At 34.3% G+C, this 22,888-nt stretch overlaps 2 protein-coding genes across 2 annotated transcripts; both read right to left on the bottom strand.

The window, feature by feature from the left end:
- Positions 1-79: 79 nt before the first annotated feature.
- Positions 80-11,833, bottom strand: LOC106154808 (sphingosine-1-phosphate lyase 1). The gene is made up of 16 exons (XM_013529305.3): positions 11,629-11,833; positions 9,736-9,880; positions 9,294-9,466; positions 9,120-9,159; positions 8,531-8,610; positions 8,065-8,193; positions 7,654-7,742; positions 7,334-7,370; positions 7,113-7,220; positions 6,886-6,948; positions 6,464-6,610; positions 5,927-6,047; positions 5,545-5,662; positions 3,470-3,616; positions 2,981-3,101; positions 80-2,687 (listed from the first exon to the last, which is right to left on the bottom strand). The coding sequence occupies exons 1-16, from the start codon at positions 11,737-11,739 to the stop codon at positions 2,556-2,558; spliced, it is 1,761 nt and encodes a 586-aa protein (XP_013384759.2). The 5' UTR covers positions 11,740-11,833; the 3' UTR covers positions 80-2,555.
- A 4,735-nt stretch (positions 11,834-16,568) lies between these two features.
- Positions 16,569-22,833, bottom strand: LOC106154809 (bifunctional methylenetetrahydrofolate dehydrogenase/cyclohydrolase, mitochondrial-like). The gene is made up of 6 exons (XM_013529307.3): positions 22,641-22,833; positions 18,841-19,025; positions 18,163-18,438; positions 17,823-17,930; positions 17,388-17,606; positions 16,569-17,184 (listed from the first exon to the last, which is right to left on the bottom strand). The coding sequence occupies exons 1-6, from the start codon at positions 22,748-22,750 to the stop codon at positions 17,063-17,065; spliced, it is 1,020 nt and encodes a 339-aa protein (XP_013384761.1). The 5' UTR covers positions 22,751-22,833; the 3' UTR covers positions 16,569-17,062.
- Positions 22,834-22,888: the final 55 nt, after the last annotated feature.

The raw sequence follows: 22,888 nt of genomic DNA, 5'->3' as shown, positions 1-22,888 counted from the left end.
ATGACCAAAAAAAAAAAAAAAAAAAAAAAAAAAAAAAAAAAAAAAAAAAAAAAAAAAAATCAACCCACAAAGATCACAATTACCTATTTGTATGTTTTCCTTTTATGTCACAGAAATGTGTTATAACAAATTGCTAATTCTAAATGCGACAACATTATAACCAATATTACAATCTAGTGCATCCTTTGAAATGTTAACAGTACCAAGGCTTTGATTTGGCAGATGTAAAAATGACATTTGCCTTGTTAAAATTATACTTTACTGTAAGTGATCAAGTAGGAGTCGATTTTTATCTTAAAGGTATCTATTTACTCTTTATTTGTGTAAGTCTTTCAAAACGATAATTTTTTGCATTGTTGTTGCACATCTTAAGTTTCATATAAAAGATGTAAAACACATGGCACACATAGGAAATAACACAAAGCAGATAATCTAAATGTATGAACACAGTTTTCTAACAGATTCACTACAATTTTTCCAGATCATAGGAAATAACACAAAGCAGATAATCTAAATGTAAGAACACAGTTTTCTAACAGATTCACTACAATCTTTTCCGGATCAATTTATGCAACCTAATCAGATAAGATTATGCTATTGTGGTTCCTATTTAGGGAATATTGCATCATGTTAGTCAAAACAGCTGCTGTAATTCTAATTCAATTCACAAAAAGCTTAATATAAAAAATTTAATAGTTCAAATTCATAAAATCATCACTTAACTAAAATTCGACTTAAAGTACCCATAATGCACTGTATTTTCTTTTGGTGAGATTACTATGTGCAGATAAAATTGAACAAATGCAAGATTAAGTTAAATGAAAGGCACTTAATCATAACTGAACTTTGTTGAATTAATTCATTTACATGTACAATTACCTATGAAATGTACTGTAATGGCAGCTCCATAGACCATTGTTACATCTTACACTTGTGGAATTCACCGGGATGGCAAAACAAAATGTTACGTATAGTGAAGGAGGAAATTTTCCCCTAACATTATTACATCAACTGAGAAACTCCTCTTTCAAGGCAATTAATATGATAATTTAACACTTTCTGAATGCGTCTTCAGCATGACAGCAGAGTGATACGAGTGAAAATTCAAAATCTTCAGCAAGGAATAATTGTTCACTTATAATGCAAACATATTATAGTATATATTAATATGAAACATTACATTAAAATAACATCATGTTGAGAGGTATCAAGCGATTTAGTAAACAACAGAATATAACAACAGAAATTTCAGTATTGGAAAACTGTTCACTACCCTGAAAAATAACACACAATATACTATAACAAATATATTCAGTAATTACTCTTTCACCTTTACAACCCGTTTACCTTGGGCTTGCAACCATTTGGAGATTTATTCTTTGTCCAACCTTATCATCTGTCACAAAGGACTGGCCTAGGGTATCCAATTGAGTTCAATAGTCTCCCAAGACCTCTCCCTTGATTTGCACAACTTTTCATTAGTGACCTTGGAAATGGAACTGTTTAAAACACCTACAAGTATTGCAATTACTGACCATCACAAGACATTATAATCATGGCGTGACTAATTCTTGCAAGTCTCAGCTCACTCTCCAGTGGGAACCACAGGTTGTAATACACTCCCAATCCACTCAGCGTGTGGCAGTGCCTGGTCACAGTACTTTTGAGGAATGTTTCACATGTAAGCATTACAGAGAGCTTGAGGTTTTGTCTAATACAGGAATGGGCAACCAAGGCAGAAAACTGCTGAGACTTGTGCCACATACCAAAAATTTTGTGATTGTGAGAAGGTTGCAGCCTGGTGTAAACTGGGCATAGTCAACATATCTATGTGCTAGACAACCACCTTCTTGTGAATAAGTTTGACTAAACACTTCAAGAGGAAAACACAAATCTGATAGATATAACAAATATAGCCTTTTGTACAATTTCTAATAATTACTTGTACGTACCTGATACCTTGTGATAAAGATGATCCAAAATTTGTTCTGTGCATACTATGAACGCATTAAAAGAAAGCAGATCCGAGGCCAAACTGATCTGTTGATCAATTAAGGCCGACCCAAATAAAAGAAAGCCATTCAAGCCCCTGAAGGTCTACCCACTTCCACACGCATGGTCCCTGCAGGGGCCTTGCAATTAAACTTCGGAGCCGATATTTAGTCCGTTTAATGGCGAGATGGCGAGGTCGGCCATATTTAGTTTGCGGATCAGTAAGTCTATGGATCATTTGTTCGGAATGCATTCTATATTACACATTCCATGAAACCAAAGCCTTTCTTTGCATCTCATTTCAATGGGACATATGCTACGCAGAAATGTATAACAGACTTTAAAACCTTTCATAATTGAATTATGCTATAACACACATTTCTCATGATAAATATGCCAAATACATATGGCTTGAAAAATGCAAATTCTGAATTTTTATGTCTACTGACAATATATTATTAATAATCTGATATTCTCATGATAATTTGCCTACAAAATCATGCTAAAGTGAGCAAGTGCATTAAAAATATGGAGAATCTAGTTTGATCAGTGTTTTACTGTCCTCAATGTGTTGACCCATTAGTCATGTTGGAGGTACTTGGGCCTGTGCTGGTGGTGCCATCTAGGAAACAGTGGACCATCTCAGACACCAGGGAACGGTCTGGGATACTTTGGGCCATGCCATAGATAGCTCCCTACCAAAGATATTGATACATTTTAGATCATAAAATGTAACATCTTGAAGGCATGTTATTTTTTTTCACTCACTATGCAGAGAAACTAGTATTACAACAATGGTATAATAGAACACAAGCTGAAAAAGACAATCAAAATGTTATTTATCAATAGTGCAACGAATCACAACAAATAAAAATACCAAACAGTCATTCTGAGCTGTCAACATGAAAATAAAATTAAACAACTGAAGGTAAAGGAAAGAAAAAGACAACATTTCCCTGACAATAATATCAACTGCAGATCAACTCACCATTCCCCCACACTTGGCATTGGGATCCTTCAGGATGGCAGCAGTGCACTGGCGTACTTCCTGTAGAAAGTGATCAGCAACACCAGGCTTGGTGTGCAGGAGGGTAACACAGAGATGAACACTGGAATGATGTCACATCAACACTCAGTTTGTGTCTTCTTTGTAAAGAAAAATACTCTTAAAACTATTTATCGCACTACTATTATTACTAATAATAATGCATTATTATTTTTATAGAGTAAATAACAAATAAATAAACACATCACTTTTAAATATATGCAAACTTATTATTTTCAATTATCATATATGAAGAAGATTGTTAATAAGATGCTTATGAGTTCAGAGACAAACTTCTTTGAAGATCTGCATATCTTTGTATCAAAATGGGTTTGACCACCAGATATTCATACTTGGATTAAAAAAAGAGAGCAAATCTGATATCACTGTAAAGAGAAATAAGAAAGTAGAGGACAGTATAATATAGTTCACCTAGATGGGAATTGCAAAGCATTCAGGTTCCAGCCCTTAGAAGTAAGCATATCAGAAAGTCTGTAGATATTGAAGTCCAGAGATCCAAAACCAATCACACTGACGGATGGCTTTCCATATACAAAGAGGCCTTCTATCTGGCGCAGTCTGAAAAAATTCAAAATAGTAGCTTTAACACATTACAAAACTAGAGGATCAGAGAGGCGATACCGCCTCTGGATATTGTACCACCAGCTGGAGTAAGCTCATTCGTATGGAAAACCGAAAAAAAAGGGACACCACTACTAGTCTTGTTCTTGACAAGCTCCATAAAATGCAAAAAACAAGAATACTCAAAATATCCAAAAAAAAAAAAAAAAAAGAAAAAAAAAGAAAGAAAAAAAAACATAACTGTAAAAATGGTCCTATCAATTTTCGAATTGACCTGTATTTTCCTCACATTGATCACTCCTGTGAGTTTCTAGACAAAAGGCCTATTGGTTTTCCTCGAAATGTATTATCAGTGTTGCATATTTGCTGATAAAAAAGAAAACCAAGGGGCAACACTGGGCATATCTCTGCTAGTTTTGAAGATGTGAGAGGCAAGAAAATATGCAAAGTTTAGTTCATGGTGAAAAAGTAGGTCAAAGGTCAATTTCAAGGTCACAGTAAGATTGCCAGTATATGACTTCCTACTCAAGTTCAACTGTAACTATGGGCGTATCTCTGATAGTTTTAGAGATATAAGGTCTGGAAAGTTCGCAAAGTTTAGTTCATGGTGAAAATTAGGTCAAAGGTCAATTTCAGGATCACAGTAAATTGCCAGTATATGACTTCCTATTCAAGTTCAATAGTACCTACGGACGAATCTTTGCCAGTTTTGGAGATATAAAGATCAGAAAACTTGCAAAGTGCAGTTCATGGTGAAAAGTAGGTCAAAGGTCAATTTCAAGGTCACAGTCAGATTACCAGTATACGACTTCCTATTCAAGTTCAATAGTAACTATGGGCGTATCTCAGCTAATTTTGGAGTATTTCACATTTTATTTTCACCAATGAATATCGGATGCTGAACTTTTTGATACAATGCAACGCCTAAGCCGAATGGAAAAAGGAAAAATGGACACCACCTTCTGTGTTGCACTTGATAAGCTCTACAAAATGCAAAAAACAAGAGGTCTCTAGCATTAACGGTTCCAGAACTAGAGAAAGTTTTCAGTTTCGGGATCTAATGGCCGCTACTCCCATGAAAATGCACCGATTGACCCCAAACTCAAAAAGATTAAAGATGACCCAAAGGGTAACAACTACCCATTATATTTTAGGTTAGATCTGTGTAGTTTCTGAAAATCAGCAGAAATAAAAAAAATTTCGCAAAAAATTAAGATTTTTAGAAAATTTTAGCCCGTTTGACCTTGAAATAAAGGTCAAAAGTCAAATCCAAGGGCATATTTGGAATCTTCACATATGACTTTCGGTCAGACTTCTGTAGTAATTTTTCCCATAATTCCTTCGATTTGGGTGATATTTAGCATTGAATTTTCAAAAATTTTGACAAGGGTGTGTTTCAACGAGCGTCATGCCCAGGCCAATGCACTGACTGAGACAAAAAGAACAGGGGGTTCAAGTTGAGATTATATGTGACCTAAATCCAAGAGATGGGGACATGGGTCCTTGCAGTCTAGGAGGAGAAGCGGTAACGGTGACTTGTATCCGGCGCCAGTACGCGGAGCCGGCGGAGCCGCAGGAGCCGGCAGAGCCATACGAGACGGGTCGGGACTAAAACCATGAGTACTGCCAGCGTACACGCTGGTGGTACTAATAAGGAGCTGTTTGTAATGAAGATGTGAAAATCCTAGTACATACCACAAAATATGCAAAAACTTTTGAAACAACAAAGAGACTTTTAGATTTGACATGCAGTTCAGTGAGTAAAACAATAACACTTATGGGGTGAATGATACTTACATATTTGGAAAAAAAATTACAATATCTGTACACAACATACATTTTTATTTTTTTTATCTTTTATGAAAAGCTACATGGTCATTGTAAGGGAAGGACAATTTAACTTGTTAATCTGAGGCCAAACTTACCCATCTTCAATATATTGTCTGGTTTGAATAATTTGTCTGGTAGAATTAATGTAGCCCTGTTCTCCTATATACACCATGGTAGCCCAGCAAGCTGCCACTATTGCACCAGCACGGCTTCCTACAGGAAGAAAATAAAATAGCTCATAAATTAAATCAACACACTTATTCAATATAATGGGATATGTCAAAGCAATACAAGTCCATTAAATGCTTCTAAATTATCCATGATGTTTTTTTTTTCCTTTTTTAATTTATTTTTTGGTTTTATGAGATGGTACCAAGGACAGAGTCTCAGCTTCTAGGTGCTACCTTAAATTCTTCCCTAATTTACAAATCTTTGATTCAATATATGATATTTCATCATTTTATTATTCTGTTTTACCTGCCAGAGTAGCTGTTGCATAGATACCACCAGGCCAGTCTGGGGCCACAAAATACTGGTATAGCCTTATATTTTTGTTTGAATACAGAACCACTGAGGATCCCTTTGGTGCATACCCATACTGAAAATTAATGATAAGTCTTTAGCTCTCAATCACTTTTCAAAGGCAGTCATGGTAAACAAAGTCCATTTCAAGGCTAATAGCAATTGCAAGTACTTTTCAAGACCACAAAAACTGAATAACATGTAAATGTGCAGAGCAAAGTTCTAGTCTATTTGATCCCTGTTACATTAAATTTGGAAAACAAAAACATGTTTTTGTGTACTTGATCAGACTAATAAATCACTACTCTTTTTAATTTTCTAAGTGAGCACAATTAGGTAAAGCATAAAAAAGTAATAATAAGTATGTTAAATCATGTAAATAACATTACCAAAGGACTCCTGTACCTACCCTGCCTCTTACATTGTGTTACTGTATAGAAACTGGACATAGCACTGTGCATGAATATAAGCTTCTCTTCAATAATTCCCTACCTTATGGGTATCTGCAGAGATACTGGTTACCCCAGGAAGCCTAAAGTCAAATGGAGCTAAGGGAAATCCAGCCTTGTCCATGAATGGTACAAGAAAACCTCCCAGACAGGAATCCACATGGACTGGAATATCATACTTAACTCCAAGCTACAATAAGAATGATGATCTATTAATAATATGTAAAAACTGCCAATCTAATACATTTTCATAATGATTTCTTCTCATGTTTTTCATATCTACTCACAAAGGTGAACATACTAGGATTGCAAATAAAACCATGTCTCAGACTGAGCCGTTTACAACCTAGATTTTAAAATTGGTGAGACACTAGCCAGAAGCTACCACTGTTTCTCTTTTTAAATGTGAAATGGAGCAAAGAGAGGTACACCTATTTCTAATCAATTTACTGAGAAGCCTCTTGCCTTTGAAATTTCTTCAATAGGGTCCATTATTCCATGTGGAAAACCAGGAGCAGATCCAACGAGCTGAAAGTATCAAGACACACATAATCAAGTTTAATTTGAAATTGAGTCATTTCTGAATTTTTTTTTGCAATTGTTTTATACAGCTAATTAACTTAGATGCATAAAAAATACATGTAAGTGTACACTGAATTGTGCACACATTGTGTATAGTACTGCCAACTCACCATACAAGTATTTCTTGATATAGCCTTCTTCATTGCATCAACATCCACCTGCATTGTGAAAGAGTCGACTGGAATATGCTTTATTTTTATTCGGAATGCATGTGCAGCCTGAAATAGACAATATTCAAACATTTGTAATGAGACTCATATAAATTACTGTTAACATATCATTAAGTTAAATAATTTAACAACAGTTATGAGGTAACCCCTGGGATACTTACTTTGTCAAAAGCTGCATGTGCAGTAACTGGAACTAGCCTGAAACATGTTCAATAAAATTTTAGCAAAAAAGAAAAAACAAAAGTTACTGGTGGATAACACATCTGTATTTTTCATTATGATTAAGTCTGCTTTAAACACAAGGGTTTTAAAACCAGGGACCAATTTTATACAGCTAAATGTATGATAAACAACGGGTTGTAGTTTCACTAATAATGTGCTTAATCCCATTTTAACCTTGTACAAAGATTATATTTTATACCAACAATTAAACATTAACAAAAGGTATACAAGTATAATGAGAATATGAATCAAAGCTTACATCTCTGGGAACTTAATGCCTTTTTCATATGCTCTGTCCCTGAATGTTTTACATGCCATGAGTATACTCTCTGTGCCACCAGATGTCATCTTTAAAAGGGGGAAATAATTATATTTGTACTGGTATGTTATGTACCTAAATTAGTACCAAGTATCAGGTACAGGAAGCAACCTGATTAATAACTATGTGCACACAATGCTCCAACAGCACAAGGATATGTTAATGGCTTACTCTGTTAGACAAATTTTAGTCAGCAAACTTATCCTTCTTTTCACTGTTGATAATGAACTTATATTAATGTAAAATTGGATGTTACTGAACATAAGAATAACTGAGCATTAAGAGATACATCTTTAATTTTCCAATTTATGAAAGTTTGATTTCTTTCTTGCTTAAAGAAGTGTAGCCTACATTTCCACAACTATCTGGTCCTCCATGGAACATGTTACAGCACATGCGTACCACCTCGGCCTCCATCTTGCGAACATCAGGAAAGACATCACTGTGCAGTGGGTTACTCCAAGCAAATATACCATACACCTATGTGAGACAGTTAATTAAGGTTAAAAAAAATGTTGATTTATTAACAAAGCATGACATCGATTTGGGTCAGATGTACTTCAATAGATTAAGTATTCATAAGAGCTTGAGCAAGTTTCAAATAAGTTTTTAATTCCTTTCTATAACTTATATTTAAAATTATCTGACTACAGGCAGTTTTTCTAAGCTTAACATCAAATTTCTGTTCATACAATTTAATCCAAGACACAATCCTTTTCTGCTGTTCTATGTTGTTAATAAAGTAAAACAAAAAATATAACGAACAAAATGGCTGTTACTGATATAAATAACAAAACAAAAACATTCAACTTGTTACCTTAGTAGCAATATCAGTAAGTACAGGATCTCCGCTGTACACAGTGCCAGAGCAGTGTCCCTTTTCCCAGTTTACATCAGCTGAAAATAAAAATAACTGATTGTAGAAATGAATGTAGAACTTTAAGTATATAATGCAAAGACTTACTTCTTATCACACAGAATTTTTCACTATATGATCATTTTTATTGTCTTAAGAAAATAAACCACAAACTGAATGCTTTTTCTAATTAGGTGGAAAATACAGAGTCAATATATCTAGCCCTTGGGATCAGTAGGATAAAAAATTTAGTGGCCTGGCCAGGAAATCACAGGTCTGGGACCAGTTGTTATTTAAGTGAGAAAAGTCTGAATATCTGATAGACAACTGTTTGACCCAAGAATGTGCTGAGTATTTAGATGGAAGAGTATACAACAAATACATATTTGACAGAACTGTACACACTAGAAATTCTATTACAGTGTTTCTTCTATAATTGTTCAGTACACTTATTATCAATAATTTCAACTCATGACTCTTTACAGGTTCAAACAGTAGTGAAAATGCCATTCTTATAGATGAAAAGCATTTTCATTTCATCATACTGTACCTAGCTGCCTGTAATCTTCAATCAATCTGAATAATTTTTCCTGAAAAGAAATAAAAAAACATTAATCAGGATAACAAATAGATGATGTGAAATTAAATAATATTAATAATATAGTACTGTACATACAACATATTGATCTGACAAAGAGAATGACACTGTTTCATTCATAATTACCTGAGATAAACCCTGTTTAGGTAAGTGCTTCATATATGTAATTGTTCCACCTTTATTGAAATTATCTTCAACATCATTTCTTGTTTTTTCAATTTCTGCAGCTATTCTCGCCTTGACCATTGGAAGTCTCCTAACGTTCCTGAAGAAAAATTTCTTAGCCCGTTCCAGCAGACCTGCAAATTGTGATGAAAAGCAGGGGTCATTACATGTTGACTGGTGCATTTTAAAACCAATGTATTACAAAGAACAGACAAAGATTATAATTTGAGAAATGAAAGAAGATAAACAGAAAAGGAAAGGAAAGATAAATGGTTTAAGGAGAGGCGAGAGAGAGAGAGAGAGAGAGAGAGAGAGAGAGAGAGAAAGGAGACGAGGGAGAGAGAGAAAGGAGGGGAGGAGTAGGAGGAGGAAGAGGAGGAGAACAGAGATAAGGTTTACTTACTTTCATCTTGAAACAAAAACTCTTTCAACCAGACCAGGACCACAGTTAAACCAAATGTTACTATAATTATCTGCCAAGGTTCAAATCCTTCACACAAGTCATTCATATACAGCCTGAACACCTCAAAATAAGGCTGTACTATATCCTAAAATATAAAAGACACAATTTTAATCACAATCATAATTTTGGGGGTCAATTATTGTATCTGTGAGATAACAATGTGAGCGCACTGGCAATAATAAATAAATAAATGAATGAATAAATAATTAAATAAATAAATAAAAATTCTGGTTTTCAGGATCAGACTGAATTCCAAATGATAGACAAAACTACATTAGACTATTCCTTTTGTAGAAACAAAAGTCTTTCTGTCTTATTCTCAACTAATTTGATTTATCTAATCAGTCATAAGGCACCTATTAAACCACCGAAAGGCCTATATACCATTTATCATTGCTGACTGCATGATTAAAATTTTTAATCATTTCTTTAGGAGAAATAAAATAACATCCATCATCAAAATAATGTGCTTAAACTGACTGATGACATTTTTGTCAGGTAACAATTAAATAAAATAATTATAAATATTTATTACAGCTTACAGAAAGTAAATCTCATATATCTTTTACAAGTACAAACTGTGTCTTCTTTGTAATTTGCTCAACTTGAATTAATAATCCTACTGCCATGATCTCTAATCTTGTGAGCCACATGCACACTGTATAATTCACACGGTCTGATGACAAGCTTTCCTTTGTTAATTAGACATTAGATAAAAGCCCAGGCAGCTTGTATCTAGATTTGTATATGTAGATAAATGAAAAATGATGTACATCCAGGAACTTTATCTAATGACTTAAGATTTGGAAGAGCCCTCCTTGTTCCTAATTGGTCTCTTCACATGAAAATGGAATAATGTTCTCTTCAGATTAACTTTAAACATTTTTCAAGCAATAATTATATTATTAACTGGTCATGCCTTGTACAATAAAATATTTTCATACCTTTAAGTAAAAATTACTGAAAAGTGATTATTCGAACAGATAACATTGAAGTTAACATACTACAGTGTACAGGATTTTTGCACCAAATTGAATTTTCCTTTGAAAGAAAATCACAGCAAAAATCATACAAATGAAAAATGCAAGTTCCCCACACTTCTTTTAGCCAGCAAAAAATGCTCAGCAATTCAATTAAACAAAACATTCCTATGTTGGTCAGCCTTTTATTTTTGATATCTGCATGTTTAAGTGTGGTCTTTATTTAATGGCAAAAGCTTTGCTGCCTTACTGCAATGGAATACCAAAATTGTAAACCTTACTGTGCCAGTGACTGATAAGGGATTAATAAAACAATGATAAATATTTATACGTAACATAATAAAATTGCCATAAAACTGTCACCAGTAGTTCAGGAAATTAATTCTAGATGAAATAAAAAGAAATACTGAGTTCAAGACTAGCTGTTATCTAGAAGGATTTGTTGGGTAATTAGTAGTGCTGGTATATGTACCTCGTATTTCATATGGTATTTTGACGTTGTAGAGATAATATAGTTAATCCTTGTTTATGTGCGGCTAAAAAGAACTCTAGATATTATCATAGAATTATGCCAACGGAATTTTTAGGCAGTTGGCGTGCTGGTATATACCCCTCGCACATATTTTGACAACGCTGCCAAGATATCATTTAGCCCTTGTTAGTTCTTGTTTATGCCCGGCAAAAATGTGTTATGCAACAATTTTTTTCGTATCGCTATCTTGCACGTAATATTCTTTTCTCGTTATAAACACTTATCATTTACTACAAAAAAATAAAAAAATATATATATACCATTATTAAATTTCACCTATCCTATCTAATTTAATCGCCCTGCGTAGTAAGAATCACTTACTTTTAATTGTTGTAGAGATTGTTGTTGCTTCGTTTCGTCTGCCATGACTGCTTTATCGCACCTTCTCGCGCCACGTGACATGACGAGAGTAAAAATCCGACCAAAGTCCATTCTATCCAGACGGATGTTTGTTTGATTATGTACGTTTGCGTTTAAAAGTCAAAAGAGTATTTTAATCAAAATAACCGTTCAGCCAATATGATTTGAGACTTGCCTTTCTAATTAACAGAAAGATATACATTTAGGTAAACATTAATCTATATACATGTTATCTTCTCTCTCTTTGATGGTGCCGACTGTACACAGAACTTAAAGGGTTTGCTTCATGCCGTCAGAATGGCCTGAACGGAACATATTCTTCAGAAAACATGCCCAACTAACGATATCTTAATCCAAATACACAAATTAAAAGCTCATTTTGTAAATTTTTGGCTTTAAAAAACGTCCTATTTGCTCGGCCTGGGAGTTAATGAGCTACGTGGTCACGTGGTCCAATGACGACAATCGAGCCACTGGAGAACAGAGCGTGCTTAGCTGTCAAACTGAGCTGCATTGTCTACCTGTAAGATGACTTCTCTATCTGGCTTCTGATAAAAGTTTATACTCATTCAAATCTCTTACCCGAGGGGTCTAAATCCTCGTGAAGCTGTGTAAAACCATTTCCCGTCTAGTCATTTCTTTAACAAGCATTTCATTATGGTTATCCCAAGTTGTATAAAACACTGCATTTGAATGAGTTAAGGGAAATGTTGATTATTGCATATGAGGTCCATGTTATTTGTGAAATTCAATTTATTTTATTAAACCGCTGACACTCCGTCTTGCATACTTTTATTAAACTGAGGTAAACAATGCCCGTTACCTTGACAAGTCCTATCTTAATCATCCATCTAACTGGAACTTCCTTTACCTCTTAATTAGAGGGTTAAATGGCATTCAATTTGTCTTGCTTGTATCGAACGCACTCTCTATCTAAGCTTTACTCCAGTTATCTCAGGTAAAAATCTACCTGTGCGTTAGTTACAAAGCGCAGCTCCCGTAGACCTGGGGGTACTAGATAAAATCTGAACACCAGGTTTATCAAGGAGCTAGAGAAAGAAAGGAAGAAATTTTCCTGCACAACTTCAAAGGAATTTTAACACGGACTTGATCTAGCTTAGACCTCCAAACTAACAGGGTGACATGGGCAATTTTCACAAACAAATCATAAAACTATATTTCAGTTAACCGCCTTTAAAATAAATATACCGTTCTGGGTAAATTAAAATAGTTATTAAATCGCAAGAATATTTTTGACTTAAATGATGATTTTATTATTAATGGAAATTAAGCTACTATATGAGGTACATTTGCTGTGATTACGGTACGCTGTCCTTCATGTTTTGCGTAAGTCTACATTTTGCTGTATGTGCTTGTAATCTTTTTAAATATGTGCGTACAATTTTTGCAGGTCTGGTTACCCCCCTGTTATGTGATGAGAGTATTAATTTGGCAATTAGTTCCTTAGCTTATTTGAATAGAATTGCAGTGTAAAATTTTCAACAAGATGTTGGCGAAATAGCCCATTACTCTTTGTAGGTATTTCCCCCGTCAAAGTTTGTCTAAAATTATCTTTCAATCTTTACTCTTTCAAAGACAGTATAAAGTTACCTGACATATTTTCGTGTAAACTTAATGACAAGCCAAATGTCTCCAGTTCATTCCGTACTCAATTTTACCCAAGCAATTTTTTTTCTTGAGTAGATCTTTATAATAGCACGGTGTTATAAGCTTACAAATTTGCAAAAAAAAAAAAAAAAATTGCGTACTGACGCAGAATTTGCGTTTCAAGTTATAAAATGATCAATCTTTTAAATTATTTAATATTTCAGATGAAATAATCTTCAGAAACAAATCCTCAAAGCATAAACGAATTAGGATAACGAACCATTTTATTATAGCAGTTCCCATTTTTTCTTTAATATAACGCTCTTTTTCCTGTTTTTCCTCAACACGTTTTCTTCCACGGAAGCTTCAAGATACCCTGAGAGCAATTTCTTTTATTAATGTTCGCGACCGTGTTTGAACTTAATTGTTTAAGTATTGATATTTAACGTAATTTACAAATACCAATAAAATAACCCCATGAAATAAATGAGATATATTGAAAAATATGAAAGCCCACCAAGACGAGTTTCATACCTGTTATTACCTGGCTTGGGAATTGCAGCGGTGCATAATTAACAGGTTTGTTGTAAACGAGCTTTTGGTCAACTACAATGCATTTAAAATGCATCAGCAATCAGTAAGTTTGCCAACTGATGACAGTTAATCTGAAAGACTACCAGCTCTTGATATGATCTAAACCACCTGAGGTGACCATGATCTAGAGCATCGCAACTATTGTCACCGAAGTTAGTAAGTAAGTCACGGAAGACCGTCACAGACAAAGAAAGATTGTCAACGAGAGCTGCAATTTTGCTGAATCCCACGGCAACACACCGAGGCATAACGAAAATTCCTCAACTCCGTTCTACACAACTTTCCTTAACTTCTCCGTCTGTATGCAACATGCAGCTCAGAGTCTCATAGACCTTTATCGTGATTGTCGTCACAGTACCACGTGACCCAGATCTGTTGCTTCATTTTTGCATATTGAGGTGAGGTTTACTAAAACGCTTTTTTTTCTACTAATAGATTGTTTTTATAATTTTTTAATGGCGGGGATCGATTAAAACATACCTCTAGTGTATAGATTGAGTGCTGTATCTTCAAAATTCGAGAAATGGATTTTTACATGAACATTGTCCTTTAAAAGGCAGTGCGTTAGTTGAGATCGGTTCCAAATTACCAGCAAGGGTGTACATAAAGCCTTCAAAAGAACTCCAGAAAAGCATAAAACAGGATCAATCCAACTTCCAAAGTTAGCATTAATCCAAAGAGTAAGAAAAACAGTAGGCTATAGGATTTCTGGAATTTCATTTTTCTTAAAGGTATGCTATGCAGTGGTGGATTTAGAGGGGATCAGGGGGGTCGTGCCCCCCCCCCCTTTGGTTTTTGAAAAAAAAATAATGTTTTAAGAAGTGACTCAGGCAGTTGGCGATGCAGTTCCACATGGTGCTGATTTTACTTACGTTCAAAAAAAGTCCAATATAACCACTCTTCATTTCTACCATCTAAAAAGCCGACCCATGTTTCTAAAGGAGAATTTGAAATCTCTGTGAGGGGATTATGAATACATGTAGGCCTACAGGTAAAGATACTATTCTACGTGTTCGTCATCGTTGATGGCACAAGGGGTAAAGGTGTAGATCAGCCCAGGTGTGAGCTAGGAGTAGGAATAAAATTTAAAATTCAAATAGGCATTGAAAAATAAGTAAAAACAAACAAACAATAGGTATTTACAAACTAAATATGTAAGGTACTACCGGGAAGAGAAAATGATTTTTAATTTTTTTCTGACATATCCCTTGTTGTGCTTGGATTAATGTTAGTGTCAATAAGCAGGATAAAGTATAGGCCCTACTAGGCCGTTTTTTTTTTTACCAAGACCAGGAAATTTGAAAGAAGAAAACGTGTCGACTGAAAGTGTGACAACATTAAATTATGGGCCAAGGTAATTTTTTATACCAGCGGTTACCGACCTTCAGTGGTTTGTATTTTACATATCCCATGTTTATTTAAAAAAGTGTTTTCATAAAAGCAATTATCAATAATAAAAACAGACAGTCAATCAAATATTAACACGTGAAGTCATTTAGAGGGCATTTGATATATTAATAAGGCACTGATCGATCGCCAAAAACATCTCAGAAAATTATGTTTTAAGAAGTCACTCAAGTAGTTGGCGATGCAGTTTCACTTAGTGTTGATTTTACTCACGTTCATAAAAAAAGTCCAATATAACCACTCTGCGTCTCTACTATCTAAAATGCCGATCCATGTTAAGGAGAATTTGAAATCTCTGTGAGGGGATAGTGAGTACAGGTAAAGGTTCTATTCAACGACCTCGTCATCGTGACATCGTAGATGGAACAAACGTCAGAATTCAAATTTGATGGTATCGAGTTCGTTACCAGCGTTACAATTTCACCTTTTTTTTATTAACGTGTATTTGCAATATTTTAACTTCAAGACAAAAAGTACAGGTAAATACACCAGGTAATGCAATCACCAATGTGTAGTTGTCGGTGGCTTTGAAGCAATCGTCGATGCCGACGAAGACGCCTGGAGTACCTGTAGGTGTAAGTTAGACCAGGCAAAGATGTGGCTCTGCCTAGGAGTGAGCTAGGAGCAGGAATAAAATTGAAAACTTCAAATAGGCATTGAAAAATAAGTTTTAAAAAAGTCAATTAGGTATTTTAAAACTCAGTAAATAAGGTACATCTGTGAAAGAAAATGATTTTTAAATTTATTCTGACATATCCTACATTGTGTTTGAATTAATGTTAGTGTCAACTAGCAGGATAAAGTGTATGCTATGGCCGTTTTTTTCTTTTTTTAACCAAGACCAGGAAGTTTGAAAGAAAAAAACATGTTGACTGGAAGTGTGACAACATTTAAATTATGAGCCAAGGTTACCGACCTTTAATGGTTTGTCTCTAACATATCCGGTTTGTTTTTAAATGTTTTTATAAAATCAAATGCTAATAATAAAAACAGACACAGTCAATCAACTATTAACATCTGAAGTCATTTAGAAGGCATTTGAAGGCATTTGGTTAATGGTCAGATCAAGTAGATGTTTTGGACGGAACCTGTATTTCATGAACATTTATCAGTCCTGTAAGACAAAAGGCAAAATGGTTTTCCACTTTAACATGAAGCTAAAAGTGTTCAGCAACAGCCACAACACATGTACGCGTGTCTGTGCATAATATAAGACCAGAGCATAATTGCCAATAAGTGTTATAATTTAATTCAGAAAAAAGAACCATATTAACAACATGACTTCAGAACAATTTCATGATGTGACATATTATTATTATTTTCTGAATTTTAACTGACAATTAGTTTCAGTGTCTCCAAGCTAACCCAATATGTGTGATTACTAAAATGTATACAATAGATAGCAAAGCCCTCTTAGTTACAATTGTTCCACATGTTTAAAATGTAAAATAAATTTATCCTTTTATAAACCGATAAAATGTAATGCTTTATCAATTTACTTCATCATAAACTCCCTATCCCTGGCAAAGTGAATAATCAAATATGATGTAAAATAAACATATAAATGACAATCAGCTAATGTCATCATTTAAAACTTTTTTAATTTTCCTCATAAGATTTCAATATGCATAATACAACATTCTGAATGGTGATGCCATATTTAGTCAAATGCCTCTACTGTGTCCACGAACATGACATTGCTTATGAAGCAATGAAAAAAATGGGGGGGGATATAACATATGAGAAAATACTTTTAAAGTAATGCTTAAAATAATATCAAAATATACTAAAAATTGTAATCAATCTCCTTCTTTGCAGCAAGTAAGGTATTTTTCATTAACATAGCAACAGTCATTGGTCCAACTCCTCCAGGTACTGGTGTGATGAAGCTGGCTTTTTCAGAGACCGCTAGAATTTGAAAAATAATAATAATAATATTTTTTAATAATAATATTATTTTAATTTTTTTAATAACAAGAACACCAAAATTATTATTATATTATTTTCTGCATTAATTTTCTTTTTTTACAACAGAAAAAAAAGTTATATTGCAAACATGAAAATTATAAAAGGTAAGGCAGAAAATGAAAGGATATAGAATCACTCTTTACCTTCAAAATCCACATCACCCACAAGCTTGGCCTTCCCAGTCTCGGGGTCTTTTATTCTTGTGATGCCAACATCAATCACAGCCACCCCTTCTTTCACCATATCCCCCTTAATCAGGTGTGGTATACCAGTTGCCACCACTAAAATATCTGCAGCAGCAAGATGACGCCTCAAGTCATCTGGCGGAGTATATCGATGGCAGATTGTGGTTGTGGCATCTCCTACAAAATAAAAACATACATCTTATGAATGAATAAAACATTTCAAACTTGGTTATTATTTGTATTTTTATCAATATCTCAAAAACTGCTGTTACAGTAGTTCCTATAATAAATACCAAGCACAAAGTCACAATGGCGATGACAATTTCCAAGAAATGGGGGATAGTTTAAAGTTCACATAAAAAACAATGAAAAGCAGTTAATGCTAAAACTTACCAGCCTTTGTTTCCCCAATACCATCAGCATGCAGCAATACTGCGATAGGCAGTCCCACATTCTTAGACCGCCCGCAGACAACTGCATTTTTTCCAAAAGTTTCTATCCCTGAAAAGAATTAATCCAGAATGTTAAAAAGAACATAAAAAAGTTAAATTGCCATCAATAACAGAAAATTTCAGAGATGAAATATGCCTAAGGACATGAACAATGTAACCCATTTAGTAAATATTAAGTTTATGTGGCTCAGTTTCTCTATGAATAATGCTACTACACCATTTAATCATCCATTATATTATCAAAGATGTACGTGAAGTTTACTTAATATCAAATAGCTTACCTGATCGCTTTATCATCTCCATCACCCCAGCAGCTGTAGCTGGCACCAGAGCCTTGAGATCAGAACACAGCCTTCCAATATTTATAATATTGAAACCATCAACATCTTTTTCTGGGCAGACTGCATTACAAACGGCTCTCTCACTGATGTGTTTTGGAACAGGAAGCTGTACCAGAATTCCATCCACATCACTACATTCATTCAGCTCGTGGATTCTCTTCAACAATTCTGGTTGGGAAACTGTGTCAGGCAGGCGTATTGTTTCACTTGAAATTCCTAAATTAATTTTAAAAATTTGTACTTTGAAATAAGTGCAAAAATACAAATTGGAAGAGAAAAGTGTATTAGAAATCAAATGTAACCAATTTCTTTTTAACTAGATGTACACTACATTTTATGTAGAATCACACATTTTGTCACCATACAAAACAAAAAACTTTTGAAAAATCCAACAGTCTTAATGAATTCAAATTGTTCATTTTAACAGATTAGAAAGTTTAAAATGTTTTTGGCACAATAATAATATAGAATTTGTTAAATAATGTTAAACAAAATAAACATATGGACAGCATGCCCACTTGTTATAAAGAAGGCTTATTATCTATCCCTATTCAATTTCAATTGTAGATTTAAAAACTACTGAAAATATTTATTCATAACTACACTGATAAGGTATACCTGTGAACTCTGTGGCTTTCATTTTGTTCCTGACATAGGTATGACTTGCTGGGTCATCTCCAACAATAATGGCTGTTAAATGTGGTCGTTTGTTGCCAGCTGCCACCCATTCCTGCACCTCATCACGGATTTCTAATTTGATCTGCTTTGCCAACACATTCCCATTGATAATCTTGGCCTGGGTTCTGAAAACAAATATTCAAATATTTAAATCCAAAAGAAAAGGACATGTCATAAAAACATCTTAGATCTGTAATTGTAAAATGCATCTTGTCATGCCAGGTATTGCACCCATTTTGATATTTGAATATCAACATGCAGGCTCTAAAATGGAAATTCAAGTTTCATCAAATTTTTTCTTGCAATTCAATTCCACAAAGTTGGAAGGATTGTAGTCTTCAAAATTTTAGGTGGTTCAATCCCAAAATAAACTAAATAACCATTGCTCAAGAATATCTGTAGACAACAAAGAACTTGTGTTCAAAGACCAAGACCATTATTTAATTTCTTTATGTGAGAAAACAGACTTGTGGTTATTATAATTATTTGGCCTAGTGCCAAATCCCATCTGGACACAATAGAGAACTTGTGTTCAATAGCCCTTATTATATAATTTTTTTTTGAAAAATTACGTAGAGCGGGCAACAAATGATTTGACTGACTTTGGGTATGTGAAAGTGCATAAAGTATGGGTTTCCATTTTACTTGAAGAGTAAGCACAACTCAAACAAGTGACACTACATGTGACACTGCTGGTGGAATTGCAGTTGTCACATGACAGTCTGCATGGAATCTTGTCCAGGGCCTGGTCCTAAACAGTGTAGCTACAAACACAGACCCCCGCTCTGGTTCAGTGATGGTCTTTGTATCCTTTCATGGATGGCCTCTTTTACCCCATTCACACTACAGCCATCTATTCAAATAAAAAGCGAATTAGGACCCCGATTCGAATAATTACAGTATAGTCTGAACACACTACACATAAGGATTTTTGTAAACCAGTTTCTCAGATGGCAGTGTGAATGGGGTATTTGACTTTTGACAAACAGATAAACAAAAACCCTGCTATTGTTCTGGATTTTCTTCAGGGATTCGAATAACTTATCAGAACAGGCACCTGTTTAGATCTTACTGCGCATGTGCGCATTTCACCAGAAATTCAAATTTGCAAAATGTGTATTTTTCAGGTGGCAGTGTGAATGGGGAATTTGACTCCTCTCTGGAACCAGTCCTCTTCCTTGTTCAACACTATAACATCCTTCATGTCAAAGGAGTGGCCAGATTTCGTAAGATGAAATAACATTGCTGAATCATGTGTGCCTCCATTGCTGGGACCCCTGTGTGGGTGATTCCATACAGACTATCACACGACGACTACAATACCACCAGCAGTGTCACCTTCAGTGACAGTTCCCTGAAGATATCCTTGTGATAAAGGACAAAACACAGGAGTCGTTGTGACACCTAGCAGTTCTATGCAAGTGTCCAGTATGAGATTTAGGGTTTTTTTTTTCCTTTTGAACATTACAACTGGATGAATCATAGTTTCCATTTTGATATTTAAGAATAAGATTTATGAAAAATATAATAAATATTTAAAATACACATACGATTCCAAACCCTGTTCCACATTTTTGACTAAAATTTATGGCTTTGATATCCACTTACATTGAGATGGTTTTGTGATATTAGGCCTAAGGGCACTTCATGAACTATAAGCTAATGCTGTATGCTAAGGTGACATTCCTAAATGTAATGTCGCCCTTGTGGAAAAAAAATTGTGAAAACCATTAAAATGTGCTTCAGGGGATAATTTCTAGTCTAAGAAAAATTTGATCTTTTAGTTTCTTTGTAAATTCCATCTTAGTAAAAAAAAAAATACTACTAGTGATCCAGGCCACAGGCAATTTTCAACTCCACATTCATTATAAAATGGGTCTAGACAGTTACAAAAAATGGGTTTGGAAATATTCATCACAGGTGTTCAAATACAATAGAGATTTTACATTTTTATGGTATTAATGCAGTTTACTTATTTATTCTTTAATTAATTTTTTTTACTTATTTTGTGTGTGTTCATAGTCTTTAGTCAATAGACAAGTGAGTGTTCACCATATACTAGAAACACCAGCTAAAAAGGCTTATATCTGTATGCATTTCTGTCACTGACCTAAAAAAACATAGCATGACTAAAGAAAATTAGACTTTGAATTATTTTCAACATTTCCATTGACACAGCTTAAATTCAGCCCTGACCTGCTTTTACATTACTGCCTTTCAAGAGGAATAATAGAAGTTGGACGTGCCCAGCTAGGTCCGGCTGGTATTAACTGGTTTTAGGGGAAATTTCTATTCATGAGGATCGGACCTGTAGTGTTGGTTGAATTGAACAGACCTGAATACCACACTGTCCACACACATATGTTGATATACTGTAGAAAAATTGTACCACTTAGCTGGGGTAGCGCTAGGAATTTTTTCGCTTAGCCACATTGTCACTTTTTTGTCAATTTGTAATGAAAATGGTTTTAATTTGACTAAAATTCTTCAAATCAAGTCCTTGTTGTTTAGCCAACTTAAGTCAGTTTTAGCATTTGGCTAAATTGGCGAGTGTTAGTGCTACCCCAGACTTAGTATGAATACAGACAAAAAGGATGCTATTGCACTGTTCCTGAATTAATAACTGATGCTACATGAACAAACAAATATGTAAATGTATAGAATACAAAAATTGTACAATAAAACTATTTTCAAACTAAATAAAAACAGGGGGCAGGTTTGATTGTACAGTCTAAATGGTAAAATATCTTTTGAATCTTTTTAGAATATAGATATTTTCTGTTTCTTCTTAATTCTTCAAAAGCATTAACTAACCTCTATATTAAAAGATGCAAGGAGTGACATAGATATTGAACGACTAGATTGAACTGCAACTTAGCAGAGTGAGACTGGTTTATCACTATCAGAACAAATACCAGTGACCTTGATCTAATAAATTTATATTTGTTTTCCTCAGTCTAATGATAACCACCTAATGCACCTGCAGATTTTTGTTCTTCAAAGACAGTGGGGGTGTTAATAAAGGAAAAAATAAGAATGGATAATTTTAAAACCCTGTTAATATTTACACATACATTGCATAATTAATATACTTTCTTTTGCTAGGCAAATTAAATTTGGCATGGCTGCAATTGGCATTACTTAAATGTCAAACATTAACATTTCCTCCTTTTACATGATAAGCATATAATTATATAAATAGAAGTACACATGATGACTGAGTGATATTTTCATACCCTCAAAAATCCATCCAGAAATGCCATGATGACAAGACTTTTTGGGAAATACTGTACTCAATTCATGCCATGTCTATTTTTCAGCATGTCTAACATAACTTAAAATATGCAAATTCCCAACCTTCAAAATCTTTTCTTCCCCAAACAGTCCAACCCAGTTATTGCATAACTCAAGTAAACCTAAGTAACCGACTAATGGATCCGTTTCACCAGTTGCCTACGTGCGATGACTACATTAGTTGTTTTACAGCAAACTTCCATATATCGCAATCTAACAATTCTGTTAATTTTCGTAAATCAGCAATCTGCTAAACAACAGTGAAATAAAAACAATAGAATAGCCCCACTATTCTGACATTCTACGGCAAACCACTTCCCATTTGTGTAATGTATACATACAATATCAATACTGTGTACATGACGCAATCCAGACGCCAGCAAGGAGTGAAGGAGTTTTCATTAATTACTTGACAGACGAGTATAGTATTAATGGTCATAGCTTACCCGACGTTTTGTATTATATTTTCCTCGAATGATCTGGTAGCAGCCCATCTCAAACTTTGCAAAAATGTGTTAGAAACGGAGAGCATCTGTGAAGCGCTGCGAATTGCCATGTTGCCGTGTGGGTGACCTTATGACCTAGTAATGTTTCCTGAACTTACCCCTACTAACTATGACCTTTCATCTCAACAATATTTAAAATAAAAATATTTTGGTATTGAAAACTGTATTTTTGTGCATCCGTATACATA

The sequence above is a fragment of the Lingula anatina genome, chromosome 2 (genome assembly GCF_051362555.1).
Source record: "Lingula anatina isolate TDL-2025a chromosome 2, LinAna3.0, whole genome shotgun sequence".
Lineage (NCBI taxonomy): Eukaryota > Metazoa > Brachiopoda > Lingulata > Lingulida > Lingulidae > Lingula > Lingula anatina.
The sequence above is the reverse complement of the archived record's forward strand: the minus strand, read 5'-3'. Positions and strand labels throughout refer to the sequence as shown.